The sequence below is a fragment of the Marasmius oreades genome, chromosome 8 (assembly GCF_018924745.1).
Source record: "Marasmius oreades isolate 03SP1 chromosome 8, whole genome shotgun sequence".
Taxonomy (NCBI): domain Eukaryota; kingdom Fungi; phylum Basidiomycota; class Agaricomycetes; order Agaricales; family Marasmiaceae; genus Marasmius; species Marasmius oreades.
This window is the reverse complement of record NC_057330.1, coordinates 2,693,280-2,717,711: the sequence shown is the minus strand read 5'-3', so window position 1 is coordinate 2,717,711 and position 24,432 is coordinate 2,693,280. Positions and strand designations below refer to the sequence as shown.

Here is a 24,432-nt window from a genome sequence, read left to right as displayed (position 1 = left end):
GAGCAAGATGTAAATCGAACATGGCGCCACCTGCAACATGAAGGTTTTCAACCAAATGTAACAGTCCTCTACTGGAAACCTGCGACGGTGTCGGAGTAATGTAACTTGTGTATTGGATGCCTAACATAAAAACTACAGGAGTAACTAATCTATTACCGTACTCGAAGGTTATTGATAAAGTACGAAAGAAAATATGGAAAAAAAGGAGCAAGTTGTCAGTTTAAACGTGCGCGAAGTTGCGATAGTTAAGGTAGTCTTTAAGGTGTATGTTGGGTTCGACCAATACGGTCAACCCCATTCGGCGAACAAGCCTACTTGAGGTACAAATCCGAGACTCGAAAGTTGGCCTCCAAATCCCCCTCTCCAACTCCATGGGGGATAACTCTAACAGGAATTGGCCCTTCCAGGTTCACATAACCCATAAAGCGGAAACTCTCGGCTATTTCTGTTGTACTTTCGATATCGTGGCTGATAAGAGAAAGAGAGAGAAAGCGAGACTACATAAGTATCTCCGCGAACATAAATCTCATAATACAACGACCTACCCTGCCTTTAAATGTTGCTTGATACCCGTCAGGGTAGGACTAGATTCATGGCAACGCTTGCATCGATACCAAGGTCTGTCTTGACTGGGCTGAAAAATGGATTGGGTGGATTCGTGGGCTTTGATAACACGCGTTGCCGCCTTAGACGGTAGGACAAAATGAGGGGCTTCAGGGTTATCGTCATGTCCATGAGTGATCTAGAGAGAACAAACTTGAGGATCGGATCGCTTACTATGAGTGACTATTCGTGTTACTCACCGCTCTCGTCCACCGCATGAACAATCGCACACCAGCTTCGGTAGTACAGTCTTTACATTCCACGAGTGGGTTCTTCACAAGCATCTCCTCGGTAGTAGTCGACATACAGTCCAAACCGCATAACTCCATCACCTTTCGGGTGTTCTGAGAGCCTGTTTTATGCAATTTGAAGATACAGTCCGACGAAAGTTGAGCGCTTTGTGATAACCATGGTGCAAGGGGTGGAGAGGTTGAAGACCAGCCACGGTGAAAGGGTCGATGGGATAAAATCGCGGGGAACGAAGCCACCTTGGTTCGCATGCAGAGGTAATGCTGGCATCGGAATAGCGACGTAGCTAAGCGAAGATCGGCTTCTGTCGCCTCAGGGTCGTGTACCTGAAGAGCGGCGAGCAGTACTTGAGCTTTTTCACGATTCCAATCCTGAATAAACAGCGGGAGTTCCTCGAGTATTTCATTGAACATGGAATCCTCAGCTCCAGCCTCCGTCGGTAGATCTTCAATAACAGATTTGACAGGTTTCCAGCAGGAAACATCAATGGAGGAAGGCATCACCAGTTCGTCAGTAAGCGTACTTTCCCTTTCCCGAAGAATGTCAGCCAAGAGCTTGTACCGTTTCTGGCATACCTCCTTGTGTTCACGTTTCAGGCGTTCGGCTTTAATGGTCTGCATGAACTCCGCGAGAGGTTGTTTGATATTCTGCCAGACTGCGTGGGTGTTTCAACCAGCCTGCAAGGTCCTAAAAACACATAAGACGTACTTCGATCCGTCAAGGGTTTCGGCTGATTCACAAATTTGTGCTGTTTCAACTCTTGACGTCCCTGTGCGAAAGTCAACTCATGTTCCCAACCCATAGCTTCCAACTTGACAATAATCCTGAAAAAGGGAAAGAAGCGAGTGAGAGAGAGGTCGGCATTGAAAGAGAACTCGAGGATGTAGACATTCAGTGAGACTTACGCGTTGTATCGCGACTCGCGTGCATCAAATAATTCCCTCCCTCGATCGGCATTCCGCTGCTCCATCCATTTTTTGCATTTTGAGGATTGCTGCCACAGGTCGATCATCGGTCAGATATGAAACAAAAGTCGAGAGCTTCTCTACCTCTATATCAACTAGAAGAGTTTCCAGCCTGTTGACCATCCATTTCGTAGATTCCGAGTCGGTCGGCATACGAGACGCATGAGGCGATACTTCTTCTGCCCCTGAAATGAGGTAAACTTCGTCCACTTTATGCCCTGCGTCATCCAGAGTTGGAAAGTATGGACAGATAGAATCATAAAAAGGACAACTTACATCGTCTCTGACCACAAGAGCCATTGTCCAGAGGGTAGTATGGAATCGCTTTCCACAAGATCTCTGGACACAGGTCGGTAAGAAGACCACGAGCTTGAATCTGTGCCGCAGAGGCAAAGCTATGCAGAATAATATCCTGAGCTATGTGATTTTAGGACAGATACAAGCCACTCACTGAATGGGCAGACAAGCTTTGCAACATCTCAATCTGGCATTCCATGCAATGTTATGGACGGTTGCGGTCAGACAAAACTACGGTGATCATAGAATTTTGAACAATCAGATTCTTATTCTAATGTAGCAATGAATGTCTTACGTGACAATGAGGGTCAAACAGAAGGTTTGCAAACGCTGGCTCACTCATCGAGGGAATTGGGTCGGGAACTCCAAGGTTCGTACGTGCAGCTTTCCACACAGACACTGATGAGCGCGAGAGTAGAATTCGACGAAGGTCCTTGCTTGTCCTTGACAACCGCAAAACATCGATGGGATCCAGATATCCGAGGATCTGGTCACAATTAGAACTAGGTGAAATCGCTGGCATACTAATACATACCTCGAAAAGCACGTCTAGCGGGATTTCCATGATGTACCGCAGAGCACCCTGCCTTCTAGGTAACCTCTTTTGCTTCTTCACGCCGCCGTCGCCACCAGCATCTCGTTCCGTCGCTTCATCGTTTTTCGTTGTAGTCGATGCCACTGACTTCCGCTTTTTCGCCATTGATGGGAATTGGTCAGTTGAGAAACGGTGATAATCGATTCTTCAGGATTGAAGCTCGAGGGCAGGTCGAGATACAGGAAGAGAAATGGAAAAGTGTTGGTAACGAAATCAAAAGACGTCCGGACCGTAACCTGACGCGCTGGTCGACCATTGGAATGATGTGATATGTCACGTCACACAAAGTCACAAACGCGTAGTGAAGTAGGCACGTGACACGCATAATGTTTGATTTTCTCTTCCAGCATCTTTTTTACCGATCCCGCGGATATTAGGAAATGCAGCACTTCGACCAGCTCAAGAACTTCGATCAAAGGAACATCAATGGCATCCGAGTCATGATTTGGCGGTTAGTCTATGAAGTTGGAGTGGCGTTCAAGTGCGACTGTTGAATATAGAATTGGTGAGTCAGTATCAGTAGCGAGAGCTGGATATGTTATCTTGCATCGCTTACAAAACATCCTAGGAATTGAGTTACTGAATTGATTCTGACAGGACGAATTTAAAAGGCAATTCGATTAGGCAGATTGGACGTGAAGTGAATATTCTTGAGCTAGTTTGACAGAGACCAGTCTGGACGGAGTCGCAACCATGACGGTGATTTCAAGCTTTGCTCGCCGTATTGCTGGCGTTGGTGGGAACGAAACGTTAACGTTGTATAGTCTGGCCTTGAGTATTGAATGGTAGCGTTGGTTATTCTGTGCTCCTTTTCCTTTTTCTTACGGTCAACTTCCGGATGTACTATGGTCGTGGTTCTCGAAGGAGTCAATCGTTGAAGATCTGGTTATTGTTTTTCTATCCGACTCTCACTCCGGAAGGCCTAGCCTATTTTACTTCATCCGCTGTCACATCGAAGACTCTTCGTGGCCTTGCGCCTATCAATGAACATCGTTATCGCCGACCATTGTAGGGTTCCTTCGGCCCTTCGAGACCTCCAAAGACTACACCATTATATCCCAGATGCAGGTATAAAAGCTATCCATTTGCTGGCCTTAGCTCCCCAGGAACTGCTTGAATTCCTACTAGCTCTCGATATCACCTCTACCATGCAATTGAAGTACCTCGTTGGTCTCTGCCTAGTCAGCGCAACCCTTGCGCTCCCTGTTGTCGACGGCGACGGCGGCCACTATGGTGGTAACCACGACGGCGGTTCTGGTGGAGGAGGAGGAAAGTGCAAAACCGGCCCCGTCCAGGTAAAGCCACTGCACTATACGCTGTTACACGACTCCCTTCGAACTAACTTGACTGTTTCTAGTGCTGCGACAGCGTCCAATCCTCTAAAAGTAGTGGGGCCAGTAGTTTGCTGGGTTTGCTCGGCGTCGTCCTTAATAGCAATATCCCTGTTGGGATTTCCTGCAACAATATCGGTGTCCTCGGGGGGAACTCTTGGTAATTTGGATTCCTCTCCGATCAACCTCGTCCCTCAATCATCTTTACTGTACAGCAACGCACAAACCGTTTGTTGCGAGGATAATACGTTCAGTACGTGTTATCGAGTTCTCTCAATGCCATTTTCACTGACAGTTGCTGCGAGCAGATGGAGTCATTGCTCTGGGCTGTACGCCCATCAACCTCAACTTGTAGAGGCGCCATATACCGTGAACGTACACAGTAGCCGTTCGATCTTCATCCATAAGTACCCCGCTCTTTGGTGCTCGTTCCAGGACTGTATCTTCCGATAAAATGAATGACTTTTCTTTGGTGGTGCGCCTTGATTAACCGCTTCGTGATACTGGACAAAGCAGGGGTCGAGTTTAAGGCGACAAGACTCTGCTGCATTCCATGAGAAAAGGTTTATCCCGTTGATCTTCCATTCCCCAGGAGCACTCAAATGTCACCGCGAAATTGTCTTCTATTCCCGATAAACCCTGGAGTCAGTGGAAGGCAACATAGACGGCCTCAGGTTTTTAACGAATCTGATGGTTCCATGAGCCCTAGCGTTCATAATGCGTTCCACGTCATTGGAGTCTGAATAATATCGCATGGTCACCGTCCACCGGCGCGGCACCCCCATGGACCTTTGTAGTGAAGGCGGGATTCCGTATCGTCTTATCGGACGCTTTAACTAAACTCGATTCCATGATCGTTATCCTCGGAAGGCGGAATAATGGGCGGTGGCCTAACCGAAGTTAGGGATTTCGACCTCAGAGTCAGAACACTCCCTCCAGCCACCGACCTCGTGCACCCTCTGATGTGCTCATTGCACTCATTGATTACCCATGTCACGACGACCTGTGGGACAATAAATCATGTCTGATTGAAGATTCTATTCTCCCACAGGTTGACACTACCGCACATTACAAGAAGTGAACACTTGTTCCTACTACGTTTTCGAAGAAGGACTCTTCCAGTGATCCTTGGAATTCCTGGGTGCGTACGAGCGCCAGTGGTCAGTGGTATTCTGGTGGGCAGACAAGGTGCGAGTTTCGTTGCCAGTGCTCGACGAGAACTTGAGTCACTTACCGCATTCCCGTTTTTCTGGTAACCGTGTCCATAGCGTTGGAGGTGGAGGTGATAAAAAAACTAGTACAGATCAGGTCAGGTTGTCATCACTCTAAATTTGATCTACTATACCTTTCCGTTTCAGGTTCCTTGGTCTAATAATACTTATGTAGAATAGAGGTTCTTCCACCTCTCCTCACCAACTGCCTATCACAGTGGCCCTTCAATGATACGGACATGGAGACCGACCTTAGTACGTCCGCGTCCATCATTCCATAGATGCATGCACTGCATGGTACAATGGCACTAAAGGAGCGTCGCCGAAAGATATGTATTGCGGATCGGATATTGGCCGTGCTTATCGAATCCACAGGAAGTGTACAAAATTAGGACCTATGTATTCGCCCCTCGTGATCTTTTCTCCCAAAGCGTTTATAAATCGACTCAGCCTACCCTGGTTTCTCCCATTTCTCTCCAAGACCCGCACTGGCCGGCTTTACTCCAAACTTACCCTCTCAGGCATATCCGGACGTGCAAACAAACGTTCTAGTGGTCTTTTTCTTTTCACCGTCATTGCAATGATGTCAGGACTCCCGCCTCTTCCGCCAGACGTGGTCAAATTGTAAGACCACAGAAGACTCTTCATAATCAGATCATTACCGTACTAACCCCTGCGCTTTGTAGGACCGGACCGTTGGTGAATAGGTTCTTTTCGAGTCACGACAATCTCTTTGACGCTGTACCTTGTAGTACCTCGGGAGTGTACTAAACTGGGCACTGTTCGGTGTACTCAGCGTTCAGACCTGTGCGTTCCCCTTTGTTTTTCTTCCGTGGCACGGCAGACTCTGTTATTAACCGCTTTCCGACACTTCTCAGACCTTTACTACCTGGGTTTCCCAAAAGACCGCTGGATACCGAAAGCACTCGTCGCGTTCGTTTATGTATTCGAAGCTCTGCAGACAATTCTCTCCATGGTCGATTGGTGGCGGTATTTTGGGTCTGGATGGGGAAATATCGTTGATTTTGACACTATCGGGATTCTGTGGTTCAGTGGTCCAGTAATGACTATCATCCGTGCGTTTCTTCCTCTTTTCGCGTTCTCCCGCGAAGTGTGTTCAAGTAATTCTACTGTTCTCCTTCAGTGAGCTGCCCCGTTCAGTTCTTTTTTGCGTGGCGGATGTGGATCATTGGTCGCTCTCCGTACTTTCCGATCCTCACTATCCTGGTTGAGTGTTTGAGTCGATGAATCAAAGTGGATGTTTACTGATGAAGGCCTACTCCCAGCTGTCGTTGTTTCAAGCAGCTGGAGGGATATGGACTGGCGTTCGAGCTGCTCAACTTGGTCATTGGACACTTCTAGGAGGGGAGGCCCAAGTGCCCGGGTCGGTACGTACTCTTTTCCAAGCCGCCCGTTCTATTATTGGCAATCTGACCCTTACACTAGATATGGTTGGCAGGTACGTTGTTCCAATGTCGTGCAGGTGAATAACTTTAACTTTAACTCACGCTTTGACACTTGGCAGGAACTGCTGCTTGTGACGTAGTCATCACTACAGCCATGTTCTACTATTTGAACAAATCCAAGACTGGGTTTCGCGCCACGAACACGATTCTCGTCAAGTTCATCCGACTCACTGTCGAAACCGGTCTGATCACGACGACGTTCGCTATCATTGACTTGTCGTTGTATCTTACTTTCCCGCGAGATAACTATCACCTTGTCCCTAGCACATGTTTATCGAAGCTTTACAGCAACAGTCTCATGGTGGTGAGTAACTTAACCTTCGACTATCCCAAACGGTTCTTTAGTCTCCAGAGCTAAAAACCTCATAGCTCTTGAACGCGCGAATACGCATACAGAATGGGCGAAGCATTGGGTATTCGACTACCGATGCAACACTGTCGTGGCACGCCTCTTCGCAGTCCGACGCTCCGAAGCGTTCAAATTTCTCCAGTAGTAGGGTGATGGACGTCTCAATGGATACGACAACATTGGACATGGAAATGTCCGCTGCAAAACCGAAATCGGAGGAAAATGAACTTGTTTACTATGGGTCGAGGACGAGACTGTGAGCTTGATATACTATGTAGTTATTATGGATTATGCTAGTCCGTGTCTCTTTCAATCGGAATTGATCGAGTTTGATGTCTGGAAGCAGATGAGTCAGGTGCAGCTTTTCCCGGCCCGTCGCCGGCAGCACTTGCCGGTGCTTGATGATCACCTGACACGCTCTTCCGGTAACAACACGACAGACCACGTCTCCGCAGCGAGAGCTCTCTACAGTGAAGGATGCATTCATTTATCGACGCAGTGCGCAGCCAATACACTCTCCCTCCCTCGATTCTCACCGAATCGTTACCTCCACGTCAATGCCCGAATTTTAGAGTCAGTGAACACGTCGCGACCATTGTTTAAAACGACCTTTGGACGACCTTGGAAGTTCAATTTCCCCCCCATGTTTGGATTAGTATTTGCCATCAGCTTCTGGACACTCGCGCTAGTCACGACAAGCTTCTGGTTCTCAACACCGTGGATCCTACTTCACCTCTATTTCACGTATAATCGATCGGCCAACAAGACTCGTCGAGATGACGCGTTGAAATCGCTGGGCGTATCGTCAACGAACAGAAGACTGGTCGGGTTCTTCCATCCATACTGGTGGGTGCTTTGCTTTGCTATCTTGGCAGAAGACTTATTGTTGCTCTTCTTCGTTTTCGTAGTAACGCTGGTGGAGGGGGTGAACGTGTCTTGTGGGCCGCGGTTGCTGCACTTCAACGTAACGAGCCGGAAGTCATCTCGGTCGTATATAGTGGAGATGTTGACACTAGCAAGGAAGAGATCATTGAGAAAGTCAAGGTGTGTGTTATTCACCTCGAATCTTCTAAGATACTTTGGGTAATTTACCTGTGTAGACTCGTTTCGGCATCACACTGGACCCTTCGAAGATCATATTTGTATTCCTTCGCCTTCGGGGACTATTAGATGCTGCAACTTGGCCTTATTTCACCCTTCTTGGGCAAAGCATCGGATCGATGTATCTTGTTTGGGAGGCAATGACGAAACTGATACCTGACCTCTACATCGGTTGGTGGCTTTGAACTTCGGTTAACATTCTTAACTCTGACAAAGAGTCGTTCATGGCAGATACAATGGGCTATGCGTTCACTTTCCACGTTGTGAACTGGGTAGCACATGTCCCCGTCGGCACATATGTCCACTACCCGACTATAAGCACCGACATGCTCGGCGGAGTCAAGAACCACAAGCGATGGCATACGAGTTTGGATACAATTTCGTCCTCGTATATTCTCAGTTCAGCGAGATTGGTGTACGTGTATTCTTCCCCTCAACGATGCCATTTCTGTGAACTTTCTCTCTAGCTATTACCGTCTATTCATGTACTACTACTCCCTATCCCTCCGAAGTGCCAGTTTTCTAATAGTCAACTCGTCGTGGACCAAGGACCACGTCGACTCCATCCTTCAACATACCGATCCCTTTATCGACTTCATTCACCTTTGTAACCCCGTCTTGCTGGCTCTCTACTTCCTCACAACCTACAACAAGAACCCCATAACCTCTTCTCAAGTCATATATCCGCCTTGTGACACTCGCGAGATGGTCAGCTTCCCACTGAAGGAGCGTGAACGTGTCATCGTTAGTGTAGCCCAGTTTCGGTGAGGGTTCTTTCTTCTAAATGCCGGGGGTAAATCACCAAACTAATCGAAATTGAACTGTTCGGTAGACCAGGAAAGGATCACGCTACACAACTGTATGCATTACACGAACTGATTAAGGCGCATCCAGAATACGGGAAGACAGGAACCACCGGAAAGACTGCTGTTAAACTTGTGCTGATTGGAGGATGTCGAAACGAGGAGGACGCTTCACGGGTTTCCGAATTGAAGATGTTAGCGAAGGAACTTGGCCTCGAGGTCTGTGACTCCCATTCACTGTTTTTATTCGCTTGATTCGATACCGTACTCTTTCAGGATCGAGTAGAGTTTTTCGTCAACGCATCTTATTCTGATATGCTCGAGTGGTTGAGGAAGGCTAGTATTGGAATGAACACAATGGTCGAAGAACATTTTGGGATCAATATCGTCGAGTACATGGTCAGTTCTTTCACCACCCAAACAGCGTTTCTTCCTTACCAGTTCTTCGATTTAGGCGGCGGGAGTTATCCCCGTTGTGCACGCTTCTGGTGGTCCACTGAAGGATATAGTCGTTCCTTATGATGGGAAACCTACAGGTGAGGGGTGCATCATTTTTCTTTTCCTTGCACAGAATACTACATGGATTTATCGCCCAGGCTACCACGCTCAGACTCCTGGCGAATTTGCCGAAGCCTTGCATACAGCACTTTCCCTCGATGCTGAAGAAGACTTGGCTATCCGGGAACGCGCACGCGCTTGGGCAGTGATGAAGTTTTCCCAAGAGGAGTTCGAGAAAGGGTGGGATTGTAGTGGGTGGAAGAAGTTGATTCGAAACTAAAACTGTAAAATAAGTATACAAGTCGTACCCACCAATAGTCATATGGGGAAGATTTCATGTCCTCTTCGGGCGCAATCGATTGCAGCCCTTAGCGACGAGGTCTTGTGAATATTAATGCTCCCTTTCCAGCTGGCGCTATTCAACTGACAGTTCTCCCTCGTAAGGCTGGATGGAATACGAATGACGGGGTACGGTTAAACGTTTACCTCCCATCGAGGGTGGGCGTATGTTGATTTACAAAAGGTGCTCGTGTCCCAAAACTGTTGATCATGACAGGTTTGTTAAACAATTTCGACTTGTTAACCAGTTTGTTGAAACTTCCCTTTTGTTGCGACGCTACAGGATAACCAGCTGGGCATATAACAGTACCCGAAATAGCGGCCAGAACAACGTAGACTTCCTCAATCTCACCTTTGTACCTCAGATCGTACATCGCTGCCGTCACGCACACCGAGCTACAGATAGGAAGTATACTAGAAGTAACTGCAGTCTATAGATCTAGAATATGAGTCAATCACTTTTAGATTGCTCTTAGAAGTTAGATCTCGACTAGGCTATACACGTGCAACGGTGAAAGGCTGAGGCCTTGAAGCTTGAGGGCTCGAATACTCGAGTACTCACATTGCATTCTATGAGCTTGGCCTCTGGAATCAGACGAGATGATACGAATCGATAACAACTCGTCCTTGACACGGTCATGTGATATTTCTAGCGTGTGACATCATATGAAGTCTCAGATTGCACCTCCTTTAGATCTTAGGTTCATGGATTCTCATGCATTCGCAGTTCTATTATTCGACGTTTTTGAGCAAGAGGGCATAACAATTAATCCTGCCAAGTGGACACGCTTTGTCTCCGGATTTGGCTACCGTGACAGGCCACAATGTGACAAGGCGCGCCTTTAAATTCCAACCACCATGAACACAGCCAGTAAGTTCATTGTTCCTTCTTCCTCATGCCTCCTCACCACAGCTCCTCCTCAATACCGTTCGAACTTCTTCCAGGTCCTCATTTCGTGCCCAAAAATCAACCCCCTCGCACCCCGGATCGCCGTAACGGATCGGAACTTGCCAGCTTCTCAAGTACTCCTTATAGCAAGGGAACCGCGTCTCACCGCGAAGAAAAACATCATACTCATAAAGAAATCGACGAAGTCCTTCGCCATGACATTATGAACGACAAGCGCGTCGACTTGGACCTCTTCATGTCGACGGTCCTTCATACACCCAACCCGCCCCCATCGACCGAAGTCACAGTCATAGACGAAATCGTCAAGTCCCACGAATTTACCAGGCTCCTTGAAGAATACAGCAAGCCCGTTGCATGTGAGGAGGAAAAGTACCCAAGATTCACGAAACTATGCAGATATAGTATTGCCCGGATGGTAGAGAAGAAGATAACGAAGAACGAACTGGGGTTTACGCTTTGTGTCAACGACCCTGAGTATATTCGCGGGTCAGAAGGCCACCGAAAGCCAGATGTGGTTGGCACTGCATACAAGGCTATCGATATCAGATGTCGAGAATGGGATTACGAGACGAACAAAAGGATTAACAACAGCAACAAAAAACGCGGGAATAAGATTAACGGGAGAAAGAAGAGAAATGGGAAACTGGTGAAATCGCAGTGGACCGCGCGAAATGCTCCGACACCGACTCTCGAGAACATTATCGACACGATCACGTCGCCTCCCAAATTTCCGCTGATGTGGAGCGACCTCTTCATGTTCGCCGAGTTTAAGGTCGAACAGTACGATCAACAAGATATAGAGGAACACAGTTAGTAAAGGTCTTATTGTTTTTTTTCCTAGACTCCGCTAATTGTCGGTGATAGGCCCTTCTCAGCAAGTGCCATCTCCTCCGCCTACAATTTCTGTTACACGACGATCAAGTGAGACAATTTCTTGCAATCTTTCTGACTTCCTTCTGAGGTAATATCTTCCAGAGAATCCCAGCAACCAAACCAACGACTCGCAACTCACCAAAGCCTCCAACTCCCATCCTCCTAAATTTAACAGAGCTGGCAGTTCTCATACCACCTCCCGAAGTGGAAGCACCGCTGGTCCTCTGGCTCCGAGCGGCAGTGGTGTGGGCGCTTCGGGTGTCTCCTCTCGCCCTGGGAGTACTTCATCAAAACGCCTTCACGACGACGACGATTTCACGGAAGTTGTAGAGCCTCAATCAAAACGACTCAAGATAACTCCTGTGGATATCCGTGTACAGTGCGCTGGATATGCCCACCTTCTGTTCAATCGAGGGGGAGTTCGCACTCATATCATTGGGGCTCTCGTCACCGATAACGTACTCGAGCTTCTGCTTTATACGCGCTCGGGGGGTTGCTTCACGCAACCTCTCAATTTCGTCAAAGACCCGAGTCTCTTTGTACGCATCTTGCTTGCATTTACAAGGATGACCTGGTCGGAGTGGGGATTCTTCAACCGCCTGGTTCCTTGCACGCTGTCTACGCCTCAATTTCCGGTCCCCAGCCGGGAAACCGATCCATGGATGTTCAGGGGAGGTACCCTCGATGTCGGGGAAAACAAGTGCGAGGTGTCAGATATCCGCATCTTTCCCCGCGGTTTAATTAGTCGTGGCACTTGTACGATGGGCATAAAGGCTGAGAGCGGGAAGCTATTCGGTAAAACAGAGGTTCGAGGACTGATCTTGAAGATCTCGAGTGCTCCGACCACCCGGCAAGCTGAGCAAGTCTTCATCAAGAAAGCGAGAGTAGCAGCGGATTCTCGCGCTCAGGATCAATGGGTTCTAGACCACCTTCCGGATATGCTCGATTCGGGCGAGTTTGAAGGCACTGTGTCGTTCGAACAACTTTTTGGGGAAGAATATGAAAAGAGGACCCTCCGATACTTGGTTGTGGAAGAATTATTTCCGATTACTGACCTCGCTGGTCCTGAGGAATTGAGATTAGCACTTAAAGACATTGTCAACTGTGGGTATCTAGTATTTGTCCGCGGCCGGATTCTGATGATTATCTGGCAGGTCATCGATGGCTGGTCACTGTTCCGGGTATCATGCATCGTGATATCAGCGTTAATAACTTGATGTTTCGTCTAACTGGCGACAGGAAAGTCGGCGTTCTTAACGACTTCGATTTGGCGTGTACTATGGAAGAAAATCGACGTGCTACATCCAAACAGCGAACAGGTACCAAACCTTTTATCGCAATAGATCTCTTGACGCTTGTCAAGGGAGCTGAAGGATCAGCGAAGCACTTTGTGCGCTATGACCTCGAATCACTTGTCTATGTCTTCGCGTGGATCATCTGCCGCTACGAGAACGGACAGGAGATTAAAGATCCACCCCTCGAAGGGTGGTGTAAAGGCAACTGGACTGCCGTGCGGACAACAAAGCTTGCTTGGCTCATGGACACAGAATCTCAGGCTACCACACCCAAGTATGAATCCCTCAGTCCGATTTTAGACAGCCTTCGGATGCAAATCCATCTAGGATATAGTGCACGGTCTCGCCATTCTCACGTTGCCCGAATCCCTCACCTTGCCAGTGGGCTACCCCCTTTTAAAGAGGAGACCTTGGGCGATTATGTTACGTACGACACGGTTCTGGCTGCTCTCGATCCTCCACCCCCATACACAGACGCTATCGCCCCCTCATAACGGTCAACCTCATTATTCGTTATTCTTCATGTTAGAATTGCATATATCGTTTACTTATCGTCTGTACTATTTATCTACGCATACATTTCTATCATGTTAGGCTCTCTCATTTGCAACTGTATCTCAACTTGTATCCGATCTCGCATTATTACATCTGCTTCGATATCACTGTATCACCTCATAATCATCATCTCACAAATTACAACTTTCAATTATTGGATTTCCGTTAGGGGTTCGAAAGCAAAGCGATTATGGACTCAAAGGTATAACAGATCGGGTACCAAAACGATCAAAAAACGATGTTCAACACTTCATCGATTCATCAGGCATACAAATGTATTTATAATTACAGCGGCGTCAAGGTTTCCGGTTGAATTGTTTGACGATATCGGGTTTAGTAAATCCAGAACATTGATTCCGCATGGTCTAGCAAATGTATAAGTTCTGTCGAGAACCACCATTCAACTTGGAATTCCCAAGGTTCCTCCCATTCAACCGAATGTTCTTTCAAATGACTTGATTTGAGTGAACAGCCCTAAGACTTTGAAGATGTACGTCCTTCAAGTTGCTACAACTATTTTTGGACCAGGTTCCGACTGCATGAATACGTTGGCACATCGGCTACGGAGTGTCATTCAGAGTGTGATAGCAACTTCCTTGATGCGGAACACATCGCGTGCAAATGGCTGGCGAGAAGGTGGTGGTGAAGGAGATATTACCGGCCCGGGAACTTGGTCAGAGTCCAAGAGGAAGTTGACGGAGAAGGAAACCAGCAGACATCTGCTGAGGAAAAGATTCAACTTGGGAATCAGCGTAACAAGGTTGTGAGGCAGGAAGGCATGCCACTCAAGGAACACGATGAGCCTAAACAATTTGGAGGACGAGACGCAGAGAACAATGTCTGACATTTGATGCATGAATGTTCAGTTATGTTAATTTTGACGCTTTATTTTTTACCGGGCCATAGTAGTCAGAGGTACATGGTAAACACTCCGAGGATTAATTCATAACGTGGTGCTACTCAGAATGTGATGACAAGATCTCAGTTGAACATCATCAGCGAATGTCTCGACCAACTTCTTCCTGCAACGACCGGTTATGAGTCTACGAAGAACATGACACTCGAAGAACTTTATTTTGGACACTCGCCACATGTCATGGCATTAAATGACATCCCTTCAGCCGAGTCTTACACCGCACAATCGGAATGCTGAGGTTTGCGCCCACGTCAGACAAGACCTATCGGAACAAGGAACTTCGCAAAGAACGTTATATGTATATGTTGTGTTCGCTATATGTACAGCGATATAGGGATGATGAACCATGATAACGATATTCAAACACCACCTTCCAACGGTCGGAGTATCAAGCTGGAAACAAGGCTAAGGCCGCTCACTTTAAGCAGTCAAATCACAAACCCCAGGTCTCAACGCACACCACAAAGGCTGCAGATGTATAGCCCTCACACCTCTCTGATTCAACCTAAACCCAAGCTCGTGCAACCTCGGCAACGCCTGACTGATACTCCCTCCTATACCAGACCAAAACACTTCTGCAGATGATGCTGCACGAGGCCATACTATAGAATCCAGATTTTGAGGACCGGATTGTTCGGTCCAGAGGAGTTGTTGTCCACCCAAGACGAGTTTGGATTCAGATTCGGTCAAGTTGGCAGTTGGGTCGAATGAGTAGGCCTGTGTGTGCAGCGATCAGGATCAAGAGTTTGGGAGGAGAGGGTAGGAAAGAAAACGAACCTTCTGCCAGGTTTTGAAAGGATCACACCAACTATTTCCACTGGGGAAGTCCCCAACCCATCCACCACCACCACAGTCAAGGTAGAAATAGTCAGACGCAGCATGAACAAGTCTAAACCCTGCTTCTGCGACGGCCTTGACATCGGTAGAAGATATCCAGACGCTTTCAGCCGTGGTTAATTACATCAAGCACAAAAAGAGCAGAAACTCACAAGATCACAGTATCGTTCCTCAACTCGATCTTATGTTCCAAAACCATCTCTTGCCATACAACAGCCGTCTTCCCGTTCTTATGCAACGCTTCATGGGTAGCCTTCATAAAGTCGTTCAACGCAGTTTCCACAGTCTTCCCGCTTGCATTAAGCTGTTGTTGAGTCTCTTCATCGTCTTGGTAACAAGATTGCTTCACTTCATCTCCCCCGGTCGAGAAGAACTTGGATAGAAACAAGGAAGAAGCAGCTTCAATGAGATTAGCGGTGAACTTGACAGTTGCGTCGGAGGCGAGACGGAGCTGGCCAGCGGGAGGTTCGTTGGCGTACGTGGCCCAGGGAGTTTTTTCGTTACAGGCGATGTGTTCGGGAAAGGCCTTGGCGATCACGGAGGTGTGACCTGGGGTATCAATTTCGGCAATTACATCGATACCACGCTGAGAAAGTTGTTTGCTCATTTCGTCCAAAGACAATGTTTGAAAAACGTACCGCTGCGGCATAAGCAACAATATCTTTCACGTCTTTTGGTGTGTACACCGAGGAAGGTGAGTAGGCACCCTTTTCAGACAACTCCATAAATCCCGGAACTTGGAGTGGGAAGCTCTGGCTGTCGACAACGTGCCAATGGAAGGTGTTGATCTGGAAAGGGTATGACGGTCATGGCGGATAGGGGAAAACGGGCAATGAACATATGGTCCGTACCTTGACCAGGCTCATGGCATCCAAAGTACGCTTGATATCTTCAACCGGGAAGCTAGAAATAGTACATTGAAGCTTCATCTTGAGCACAAGACCACAACTGAGTCAAATTGTCAATCACGCACTAGTTCCGGGCAGTGTCAAGCATAAGTCCACGGTAAGGCTGGAAAGGGTCAAGGATTGTCAGGTGTTGTCGAAATGATGAACCACATGGGACATACATATTTGGGAGAGTCTTGGATTTCGACAGGTGCGTCCACCAGGTAAACCTTGCCATCCCAGAAGTACCATAGCTGCTGGAATGTCGTCAATCCTCGATATAGCCCAAGTGTAGAATTCGCTTTGAGAGTAGCCGCTGACCCATCTTCAGGAACAGTAAGGCTATATCCTTCAACTCTGTTCTCTATCGCATCGACTGCTTCCTCTGAAATACTTCGGATTTTGCCATCGTGCTCCAGGGACACTACGAGCTCTTTCAACTCGGCACTTTTCGCAACAGCTTCTGCATCTACAGCACCACGACCAACGACGAGCCGTTCGAGTTTATCATTCGCGATATTGTCTTTGGTCTCCGAAATCGCGTCGAGAAGGTCTTTAGGAGCGTTTTTGATTCCAGAGAGGGTGATATGGAAGGAAGGTGAGATCTTGAGAGCGTTAGAGCCAGTTGATATACTCTGAGGTTGAGGCCATAGAGCAGTCGCACTGCTGACTAGGGCTGCCACCAAGAACAACGTGCTGCGTGTCATGGTTGTATGAGGGAAACCGTTCTGGCCGAAAGACAAACTGTATTTATACTCACCTCGCTAAACTCTCCCCGCATCTGATGTTTCAGGGATTCGAATCTCCACGATGGACTACCCTGTCCAAGTCCGGTCCATGCGAGAAATTTACCGCGATCCGCTGTGCCCGCAATTGATTGAGAGCTATATGCGTCTATCGTGCTCATGTGAGCAGATACGGCATTTTAGGTGTTCCAGGAGAGCATGTGCAGCTGCTGGACGTCTAAAGGTGGCGGACGGTGACAAGAACGAAACCATTTCGAGGTCAGGTACCGCGTTGTACGGTAGAAACAGACAGATTACAGAAGTTTTCAGCCGCTCCAACCTCGTGCACGACAAACAGCGATCACAAGACGTCCAACTCTCGACAGAACTCATTATGAGCTCGAAATTTCTCAAGGTAACACCTCCAAAAGATTCCCCTCATGCTTGGCACGTAATCAACGACAAGGCGAACACAGTGCTTATAAGCAACTGAAAGCAGACAAAATTGAACAACTAATGAGAATTGCTAGCAGGTGTCAAGGAAAAAAAATCATTGTTAGACTACCTTTTTACAACAAGTCGAACGAGAAACTCGAAAAAAACAAAAGCTGAACAGCCATCTCACCGATGGTGCGTTCCCTGTTTGAATGGAACTTTTTTGCAAGAGGTAGAGCGAAATCGACTGGGGGGGACGAAGTCAGGAACTGATAGATGTCAATGGTCAATCTGCTCCAAAGTTCAAAGTATGGACACGCCCTGAGGCCGCCTACAAACTTAGTGGAGAAATGTTATGGTATAAGATCAAGTACCCCGTAAAGTCCAAGCATTGAATAACAAATAGGTACATATACATAGCAGGCGGACAGCTAACGAAGGTAACGGAGTGAAACAAGGGAGCGATGAGTACGAACGACAATAGCGATGATGGACCATTAAGAAACCACCACCTCAGTCCAGGACTTGACAGGTAACGTAAAGGCCTAGAAGGCCCCCATAATAGCCGTGAGAAACGGGCCTTCGAGGCCATCTACGCTTCCTAGGTAACCCGAACTACATCCCTACCTTCCCCTACTAGCAGCTATTCCTCTGTTGCGTCCTCTACCAGTAGCTTCGATGTAACGATCACGTTGCCTGTCAATATCAGCTTTCTTTCCTCCTCACCTTCACTTGGCCTTTCTGGCGTCATTCATGAACTATGGCAAGATAACACGTAGTCCAGGCAAGATAACCCGCAGCCCAGGCAAGAGGCGTTCAAAGGCGAGAGGAAACAAATGGGTTGAAATACCGGGCAATGCGAAAAAAATTGAGGAGGGTCGGGCTCGAATAGCCTCGCTCTTGGCCACATCCACGGCGCGCAGACGCGCAATGATGGCTAGTTGTTCAGAGTCAAAGGAGGCCGAAATTGTAAAGGAGGCAGTTGATGGATGTTCCGGACATGTAGGGCTCGAAATGGTCGGAGAAGGTGGGATGGATATGAATGGCGGGGAGAACGACGGGATGGAACTCAACGACAACGACGTGTCATCTTCTGTTGAAGCGGCATTCAACACCACGCCTCCCAGGAATACTACCACTGGTGGTCAGATGCGTTCCAGCAATGCTGTTCAGCTCAACTTGAACTGGAAGAGGCTCCTTCCAACGTTGCTGGACTCTCTGGTTCTCTACCGGGACAGAACTGTTGGAAAGGCAGACCCTCTTCCCGTACAGGTTTCCTCTTGCTGCTCGACAGGAAACTGTATCCCCAAGCAGTCGAAGCTACGCTGCTACTCGTTCTACAGTGAGTGTATTCGTTGATTAACGTAGCCAATGTATTTCTCACTTGCGGCTTCGAAAGGCCATAGAGACCTTACTGTTCCATACTGTGAATGCTGCACGTTACCACAGGTCCTCGTCCAGAATGGCCTTTTCCCTGCCTCGCCCTCAAGACCACAAACTGCATTTACGATTGATCTTCTCGACTTCTACCAAATACTATGGCGGTACTCGTGCGACGCCATCACATCATTTTCCAGCTCCCTTGCTATGATGTACAGCCGTCGCGGCTTTACCTTGTGCAATCAGACGGTATGTATTTGTTTCGTTGCGACTTCGTTGGTTTCACTGACTTGTTCACAGGGTGGAAAGCAACACGATCCCATTCGGAAGCCTCTCGGTTTTGCTGTCCAATGGTTCGACTGTCTCCAGGTAATGCTGGACCGAGAAATGTCCCGTATCATCGACGAATGCAAGCCGACTCCTTCGCCCTCTGCCACATTGTGCGAGCAAATGCCGTCTTCTACCACCAACCACCTTCCGACCACCACCGAAACCTCAACTCCCGCTTTGCTTGCAACCGCCCGCCCCGCTTCATATACACAAAGCCCACCAATCCCGAGTGTGCTGTTGAAGGAAGAGTGCGCTACCGTCTTACAGCGCTTGTGTCCAGCTTGTTTTGGTGGAGACGAGTTCGGACGCTCGTTTGACGAGTAAGTAACAGTTGTCTTCCTTCTACTTGATACGTCTAATTCATTAATACAGTGGTGGAGACATACATGTAGCGCTAGACGGAAACTTACACCATCGCCAGCTAGTATCTGCAGGCGAGGGTGTACCGTTCTACGATTCTGAACGCTTCCTCTCCAAATTAGTGGTGGATGAAGTTGGAGAGCGTGTTGCGGCCGCCCGGAAGAAACCCGCCAAACGTTACACTCCACAAGTTCCCGATGAGTCGATAGACCAGTGTCGGGAGTCGTACTACGCTGCAAGGGGAGAATCGAAACACGCAGCATCCGAAATGTTCCGTGAGCGGGGTCTGATGGGCCTTGTGTGTCGGCACGATGTGCCTCTCTTTGTAGCTTCAATTGATACCCCGGGAGAACAACAGAAGTACTCCATTGCCCTTTTGGAGACTCTGTTTTCGTTGCTACCCAGTTCTGCAACAGTACTTGCGTTATACGACATTGGATGTGTGCTTGATAGAAGTATGAACACGGTAAGTCATGAATACATAAGTTATCGTGCCTGTGTTTTACTTACCGTTTGTAAGTATGACTTACTCCCGCAGGACTACTTTTCAAGGCTGCAACTGGCGACAAGTGTTATGCATGCCTATGGCCACCAATGGCCATGTCAACTGAGGTTCAACCCTCATCTGAAGCCTGGCTTGGGTCTGACTGATGGGGAGGGGACAGAGAGGCTCTGGGCAGCACTCCGAAAGTTAATAGGTCCCGAGAGGCAATCTTCGGTACGATCACTTACTCCTATATCCTTTATACTATCACTGACTTACTTTAGGCTGCTCGCCGGAAATGGTTACTCGATCGAGCCTTACAGCATCTTGCCGAAGAGCGACAACAGGAACTTGGGACTTGGATGACAACAAAACTACACGACAACATTGAGGTTAAGGAGGCCGAGGCTGAGAAGATGTTATTGAAAGTCTGTGTTCCAGTGGAAGAGCTTCGGGTGCATTGGGAGCAACAGAAGGAAGCACAGACATCAGTTCGCTCTCGTACGCATCGCTACTCGTTTCGGTGTTCTCCTACTGATGGCCATCAACAGATGCACCAATCCGCCTGAAGAAGGAGCTCGGGAAGGTTCTCAAGCTTCAGTCTGAAGTCGAAGCGCTCGAAGAGACAATTGTCACTACCAAGCACGCCGTTAAGCACCTACCGTCCGCGTCGGCCGATGCCATCGCCACACTGCCTTTGCTTGAGAGTGCTCACGCCGTACTCAAATCAAGGTCAGAGGACCTCTACCTCTCCCTCAACATCTCCGAAGGTTTCCCAGAGCTCAAGAATGTCCCATTCGAATATCTCCAGCTCCTATTACTCGCACGAGACCTTAAAATCAACGTCCGGAAGCGGTGTATCGGCAGCTTCTTTGAATGGGACAAGTTAGACCGTGCTGTCGGTGGTCGGGACTTCGCCCTCGGTAAGTTGATATGTTTGTATCGGTTCACGCACATGATAGCTGAGTTTTTTGAAGGAACGAAAGCACATCAACTCACCCGCAAATCAATATCCAAACGAGCCCCAGCGCTCCAAAGTGCCATTAAGAAATACAACCAATACGTGGACAAACTAAAAGCTCTACACAAGCCATCCTATGCGATTCCGATCCCGAGGTCTCTTCCGGTCGAACTTGCAGCTCTACGTGACCCAGAGTCCTCCTATCTGTGGGAGGACGTCTGGATTGCTCGTTCGGACAGTGAGGCTGCCCCACTTTGGCTTGTCGATGAGTCCGTTCGTTCTGGGATACGAGCGATGTTGACTCTCGATCGTTGTCGCGAGGAAAGGGTGCGGCTTGAGAGTGAGGCTAGCAACATGTGTAAGTGGTATGGCCATGAATTTCTTGGTATCGAAAAGGCCTATTCTTCAGAGAAATGTAGGTCATTATTTAGTCTAGCTCTACCAATATGGGTCTAATATATACATCTCACAGATCAGAAGTACAAGACGATATTCAATTTACTGCTGCTAGAACATTCGCGGCTCGCTCTTCGATGGGTGAATCCCTACTTGTCGCTCTCTCAACTACAAGGAGAGGTTTTACGCCTCCGTAACATCACGCCGTCAAGTACAACTTTTGCAGCTACTTCAAGTCAAAGTCCCGGAATCTTGGCTTCCATGTCTCCGGGCTCAACGGACAGTACGCTGGTCGAGGAGATGTATGACGAGGTCGGGGCCGATGAATTTGACTTGGGTGACGATACCGCGGACCATTATCTGGCTGAGGTATTGGATGGAGGTGGAGCTGACGATGACGACGACGATAGAGAGGATGATAAGCAGCGAGAGGGACAGGCTCATACTCCAAACCACTCCATAAAACTGATATGGGAAGTGCCAGTACGTTTTTTTTTTCTGCAGCGAGATGTCGATACTTAAACCCTCTGTGCAGTCTGATCTTCCTATTGACTCGGAACTCCTTCCTCTCAGCAAGTCCTTTCCACATTGGGCGGTAGTAGGCGGAATGTCATCCCCTCATGTCATTTCCAGCACATTCGGTGCTCGACACGTCTTCATGGCTGGCGAACTCGTTCGGATGGACAGTAGCACATGCCGTCTCTGCGCGGAATGTGTGAATGGTTGTGCTGCCATATTGCAGGAGCTCTTGGCTAAGGATCTCTCACCATGCGGCACCTTGATATCATCACCCCATACTGTACGAGATGTGGCAATTTTCTCGACATACCTTGTTCCCAAGGTTTTCTCCGACATTGACAACGCCGCTGTCTGGCGTCTTACAAGATCGACCCAGTATTGGAATGCGTCGACATGGATTTTACCAATCCATGATGAGGACTTGGAGCATTGGATTCTGGCCGTTATCTGCTTGAAGTCGAGTCGCATCCTTTTGTTCGACAGCATGGGATCAGAGAGCATTTGGGAGGATTGGCTTCCAGTAAGTCCTTTACTTTCCCACTTGCAGTTCTGACTCCTTTCCATAGAAAATCAACACTGTCATTAACCGCCTATTTGCAACCGCCAGCGAAAAGGGCCACACAGTGGCACCCCCATCTCATCGTTGGATTGCCCGGCCCCTAACGGTTCAACGCCTTCAGCTGAATGGACACGATTGCGGGGTCTGGATTCTTTTTGTCATGGCAGCAGTACTTCGTGGAAAGAATATACCCGATACCACGGAGAAGGAAATCAAGGAGTTTCGATCTTTGCTTGCGAGGCTGATTCGTTATTTACCGCAGATGGAGATGGTATCGGCCTCGGATGATTCTGTAGGCGACTTTACAATATTGTGAATGTATTATGTGTCTTCAAGTATAACTATTCAATATAAATGTTTGTCGACACACGGAAAGGTTCACTAGGTGGTAGATACAATACGACGGCTCATCGCTGAAACCAGAATTCTTTGTTTTTGTACCCCTGTCGAAGTGCTTCGTCTCCCATCGTCGCACTAAACTGAAGTTCTTCTATGTAGGACACTACCGCACTGACTTCCACCCTCATAGTCTTGATCTCGTTGAGCTCCGTAACAGCACCCTCCGCTTCATAGATAGTCTTCCAAAATTGTGCTAAGTTCTCGGACCATTCACGTAGCAACTCGGCATCTTTTTCAAAAAAGGAGGGTGGACGACGACATCCTTTTGGTAGAGGTTCGAAGTAGGAATGATAGAGATTGTCGGCATACATTCGAGGGGCACCGTGAATAAGTTTACTGAAGTTGGAAAATACGGAGCGAGCAGTCCCAAGGACAGCGATAGTCTTCTTTGATGGTCCTGTTCTATAGGCGGTTCAATAGAATTTGAGAAGTCAGAGAACATTAAAATGTACGTACCTTGTACTGATAATATCCACCTTTTCCTCCTCTCGTCTTTTCCGCCCTTTTTTGAGCTTCTTGCGTCTTCGTTTCTTCTCCCTGAGCCAGTAGATATATTAGACACATCCAGTATCCTTGATTGAAAAACAGAACGATAGTAACTCTTCAAGTGCATGAGCCTTCTGAATTTCAAGTTTCTCCTGTTTGCGCCTAGAAAGAACTATTAGGATGAGATTGAACAGTCAGAAAGTAACGGAAAGTTACTTGTAGTAACACTTCTGAGATTTGAGGTTGTTGGCAATTTGTCTTTCTGCCTTGGTGTGATACTTTCGAGGGCGAGGCATAGTGTAATGTTGTAGTATCTGTATGGATTGTACTTTACGCGCGAACGAGTGTGGATTTGAACACTTACTTTTCTTACTTTTTCATTCGCCATCTGTACAATTCCATTGGTCTCCATGTTTTAGTATATCATCCAAGTGATCATCCTTAGCCCACATTTCAAATATCTAAGCGGAATACTCACTTGTGCACTCAGAATATCAACCTTGTGTCGTACGATTACCGGCTATATCCATAGTGCCGGTTACCCGGGCAGCTGTACAGTCCTAGGATTTTAAGTTTAAACTCTAAATCGTACACTAACTCAACTTTGCACTACAACACTTTCTGGTATTTTCTGTAACACGCTTGTATACCAGCCACGCCTACCAAAATTATAACGCTTGCGAAGGAGATAAATCATTTTCAAAGGTAAGAGTTGGCAATCTTTGACATGTTGATTGCCGGTGGCCTTATCTTTTTTACTGAAGGATCTATAAAACATATGAAACCGGTCAATCTATTTCACCGAGACCGGGATCACAAGGCCGAATCACTCAGCACGTTTACTATGACCATTGCACCCGCGTTGCACTCTGCGTATAGAGCTGGAAATGAGGAGCTAATGAAATTTTTCGATGCTGCACTTGATGTTTGGTTAGCGGTCTGGCCAGAAGACATAAACAGGGTGGAAGATGAAACTGATTTGGAGGCAGTTAGAGAGGCAGAGCTGGATCAGGGCATAAGAATTGAAAAAGTCAAATGGGTGCGTTATCCAATTACCATCTGCTATTGGAGACTGAAATCAAATTGTCAAATAGCAGATAGCTCGTCGAACCAACGCCGACGCATACGAATATCAAAATCGGCTGGTTTTTAAACACTCAAAGGACGTATTCCAAGGTGTCCACTGGAGGCTGGCCTTCGAGCAAGTGCTGCAGGATCGGCAGTGGGCAACACACAAGGAACTTCATGACAAGCAGATGGTGGAAAAGGCCCAGGAAGAGAGACGACTCAAGGAGCTTGAAGCCAAGAGCTCGGAGGA

The 24,432-nt window shown here is 47.8% G+C and overlaps 7 protein-coding genes across 7 annotated transcripts; 5 read left to right on the top strand and 2 right to left on the bottom strand.

The window, feature by feature from the left end:
- Positions 1–76: 76 nt before the first annotated feature.
- Positions 77–2,975, bottom strand: E1B28_012816 (uncharacterized protein). Its single transcript, XM_043157963.1, has 10 exons — positions 2,650–2,975; positions 2,410–2,601; positions 2,269–2,345; positions 2,094–2,212; positions 1,902–2,035; positions 1,758–1,846; positions 1,561–1,676; positions 804–1,507; positions 546–742; positions 77–468 (listed from the first exon to the last, which is right to left on the bottom strand). Exons 1-10 carry the CDS (start codon positions 2,812–2,814, stop codon positions 312–314), a joined length of 1,950 nt encoding a protein of 649 aa, XP_043005333.1. The 5' UTR covers positions 2,815–2,975; the 3' UTR covers positions 77–311.
- A 55-nt stretch (positions 2,976–3,030) lies between these two features.
- E1B28_012815 (uncharacterized protein) lies at positions 3,031–4,395 on the top strand (the record flags this gene model as incomplete). The annotated part of the gene is made up of 3 exons (XM_043157962.1): positions 3,031–3,214; positions 3,278–4,293; positions 4,349–4,395. The coding sequence occupies exons 2-3, from the start codon at positions 3,693–3,695 to the stop codon at positions 4,393–4,395; spliced, it is 648 nt and encodes a 215-aa protein (XP_043005332.1). The 5' UTR covers positions 3,031–3,214; positions 3,278–3,692.
- A 517-nt stretch (positions 4,396–4,912) lies between these two features.
- Positions 4,913–7,438, top strand: E1B28_012814 (uncharacterized protein). The gene is made up of 12 exons (XM_043157961.1): positions 4,913–5,228; positions 5,309–5,322; positions 5,427–5,875; positions 5,938–5,950; positions 6,004–6,058; positions 6,130–6,327; positions 6,396–6,478; positions 6,538–6,639; positions 6,698–6,710; positions 6,777–7,021; positions 7,087–7,362; positions 7,413–7,438. Exons 3-11 carry the CDS (start codon positions 5,583–5,585, stop codon positions 7,324–7,326), a joined length of 1,242 nt encoding a protein of 413 aa, XP_043005331.1. The 5' UTR covers positions 4,913–5,228; positions 5,309–5,322; positions 5,427–5,582; the 3' UTR covers positions 7,327–7,362; positions 7,413–7,438.
- Positions 7,439–7,482: 44 nt separating this feature from the next.
- E1B28_012813 (uncharacterized protein) lies at positions 7,483–9,864 on the top strand. The gene is made up of 9 exons (XM_043157960.1): positions 7,483–7,912; positions 7,975–8,110; positions 8,167–8,338; positions 8,399–8,582; positions 8,635–8,931; positions 9,000–9,189; positions 9,247–9,369; positions 9,425–9,506; positions 9,567–9,864. Exons 1-9 carry the CDS (start codon positions 7,710–7,712, stop codon positions 9,746–9,748), a joined length of 1,569 nt encoding a protein of 522 aa, XP_043005330.1. The 5' UTR covers positions 7,483–7,709; the 3' UTR covers positions 9,749–9,864.
- Positions 9,865–10,644: 780 nt separating this feature from the next.
- Positions 10,645–13,523, top strand: E1B28_012812 (uncharacterized protein). Its single transcript, XM_043157959.1, has 5 exons — positions 10,645–10,678; positions 10,753–11,526; positions 11,582–11,638; positions 11,693–12,694; positions 12,745–13,523. Exons 1-5 carry the CDS (start codon positions 10,666–10,668, stop codon positions 13,377–13,379), a joined length of 2,481 nt encoding a protein of 826 aa, XP_043005329.1. The 5' UTR covers positions 10,645–10,665; the 3' UTR covers positions 13,380–13,523.
- Positions 13,524–14,776: 1,253 nt separating this feature from the next.
- On the bottom strand, positions 14,777–16,787 carry E1B28_012811 (uncharacterized protein; the record flags this gene model as incomplete). The annotated part of the gene is made up of 7 exons (XM_043157958.1): positions 14,777–15,073; positions 15,134–15,296; positions 15,346–15,779; positions 15,832–15,981; positions 16,045–16,096; positions 16,167–16,204; positions 16,263–16,787. 7 exons carry the CDS (start codon positions 16,785–16,787, stop codon positions 14,777–14,779), a joined length of 1,659 nt encoding a protein of 552 aa, XP_043005328.1.
- Positions 16,788–18,254: 1,467 nt separating this feature from the next.
- E1B28_012810 (uncharacterized protein) lies at positions 18,255–22,545 on the top strand (the record flags this gene model as incomplete). Its single annotated transcript, XM_043157957.1, has 11 exons — positions 18,255–18,582; positions 18,640–18,869; positions 18,921–19,270; positions 19,323–19,776; positions 19,849–20,028; positions 20,079–20,295; positions 20,346–20,717; positions 20,772–21,170; positions 21,228–21,634; positions 21,687–22,190; positions 22,237–22,545. 11 exons carry the CDS (start codon positions 18,255–18,257, stop codon positions 22,543–22,545), a joined length of 3,750 nt encoding a protein of 1,249 aa, XP_043005327.1.
- Between the last annotated feature and the right edge of the window lie 1,887 nt (positions 22,546–24,432).

What these genes read in the sequence shown, in the direction of transcription:
- E1B28_012816 (XM_043157963.1), bottom strand. Translation starts at nt 2,814, where the DNA reads ATGGCGAAAAAGCGGAAGTCAGTGGCATCGACTACAACGAAAAACGAT. An exon ending in CTCTTGTGGTCAGAGACGAT is followed by an intron (nt 2,036 to 2,093) that starts GTAAGTTGTCCT and finishes TGGATGACGCAG; the next exon opens with GGCATAAAGTGGACGAAGTT. An exon ending in AAGCAACATTTAAAGGCAGG is followed by an intron (nt 469 to 545) that starts GTAGGTCGTTGT and finishes TTCTCTTATCAG; the next exon opens with CCACGATATCGAAAGTACAA.
- E1B28_012813 (XM_043157960.1), top strand. Translation starts at nt 7,710, where the DNA reads ATGTTTGGATTAGTATTTGCCATCAGCTTCTGGACACTCGCGCTAGTC. An exon ending in AGATCATTGAGAAAGTCAAG is followed by an intron (nt 8,111 to 8,166) that starts GTGTGTGTTATT and finishes TTACCTGTGTAG; the next exon opens with ACTCGTTTCGGCATCACACT. An exon ending in CGAAGGAACTTGGCCTCGAG is followed by an intron (nt 9,190 to 9,246) that starts GTCTGTGACTCC and finishes GTACTCTTTCAG; the next exon opens with GATCGAGTAGAGTTTTTCGT.
- E1B28_012814 (XM_043157961.1), top strand. Translation starts at nt 5,583, where the DNA reads ATGTATTGCGGATCGGATATTGGCCGTGCTTATCGAATCCACAGGAAG. An exon ending in TGTACTCAGCGTTCAGACCT is followed by an intron (nt 6,059 to 6,129) that starts GTGCGTTCCCCT and finishes GACACTTCTCAG; the next exon opens with ACCTTTACTACCTGGGTTTC. An exon ending in TCCAGTAATGACTATCATCC is followed by an intron (nt 6,328 to 6,395) that starts GTGCGTTTCTTC and finishes GTTCTCCTTCAG; the next exon opens with TGAGCTGCCCCGTTCAGTTC.
- E1B28_012812 (XM_043157959.1), top strand. An exon ending in ACAAGATATAGAGGAACACA is followed by an intron (nt 11,527 to 11,581) that starts GTTAGTAAAGGT and finishes TGTCGGTGATAG; the next exon opens with GCCCTTCTCAGCAAGTGCCA. An exon ending in ACTTAAAGACATTGTCAACT is followed by an intron (nt 12,695 to 12,744) that starts GTGGGTATCTAG and finishes ATTATCTGGCAG; the next exon opens with GTCATCGATGGCTGGTCACT.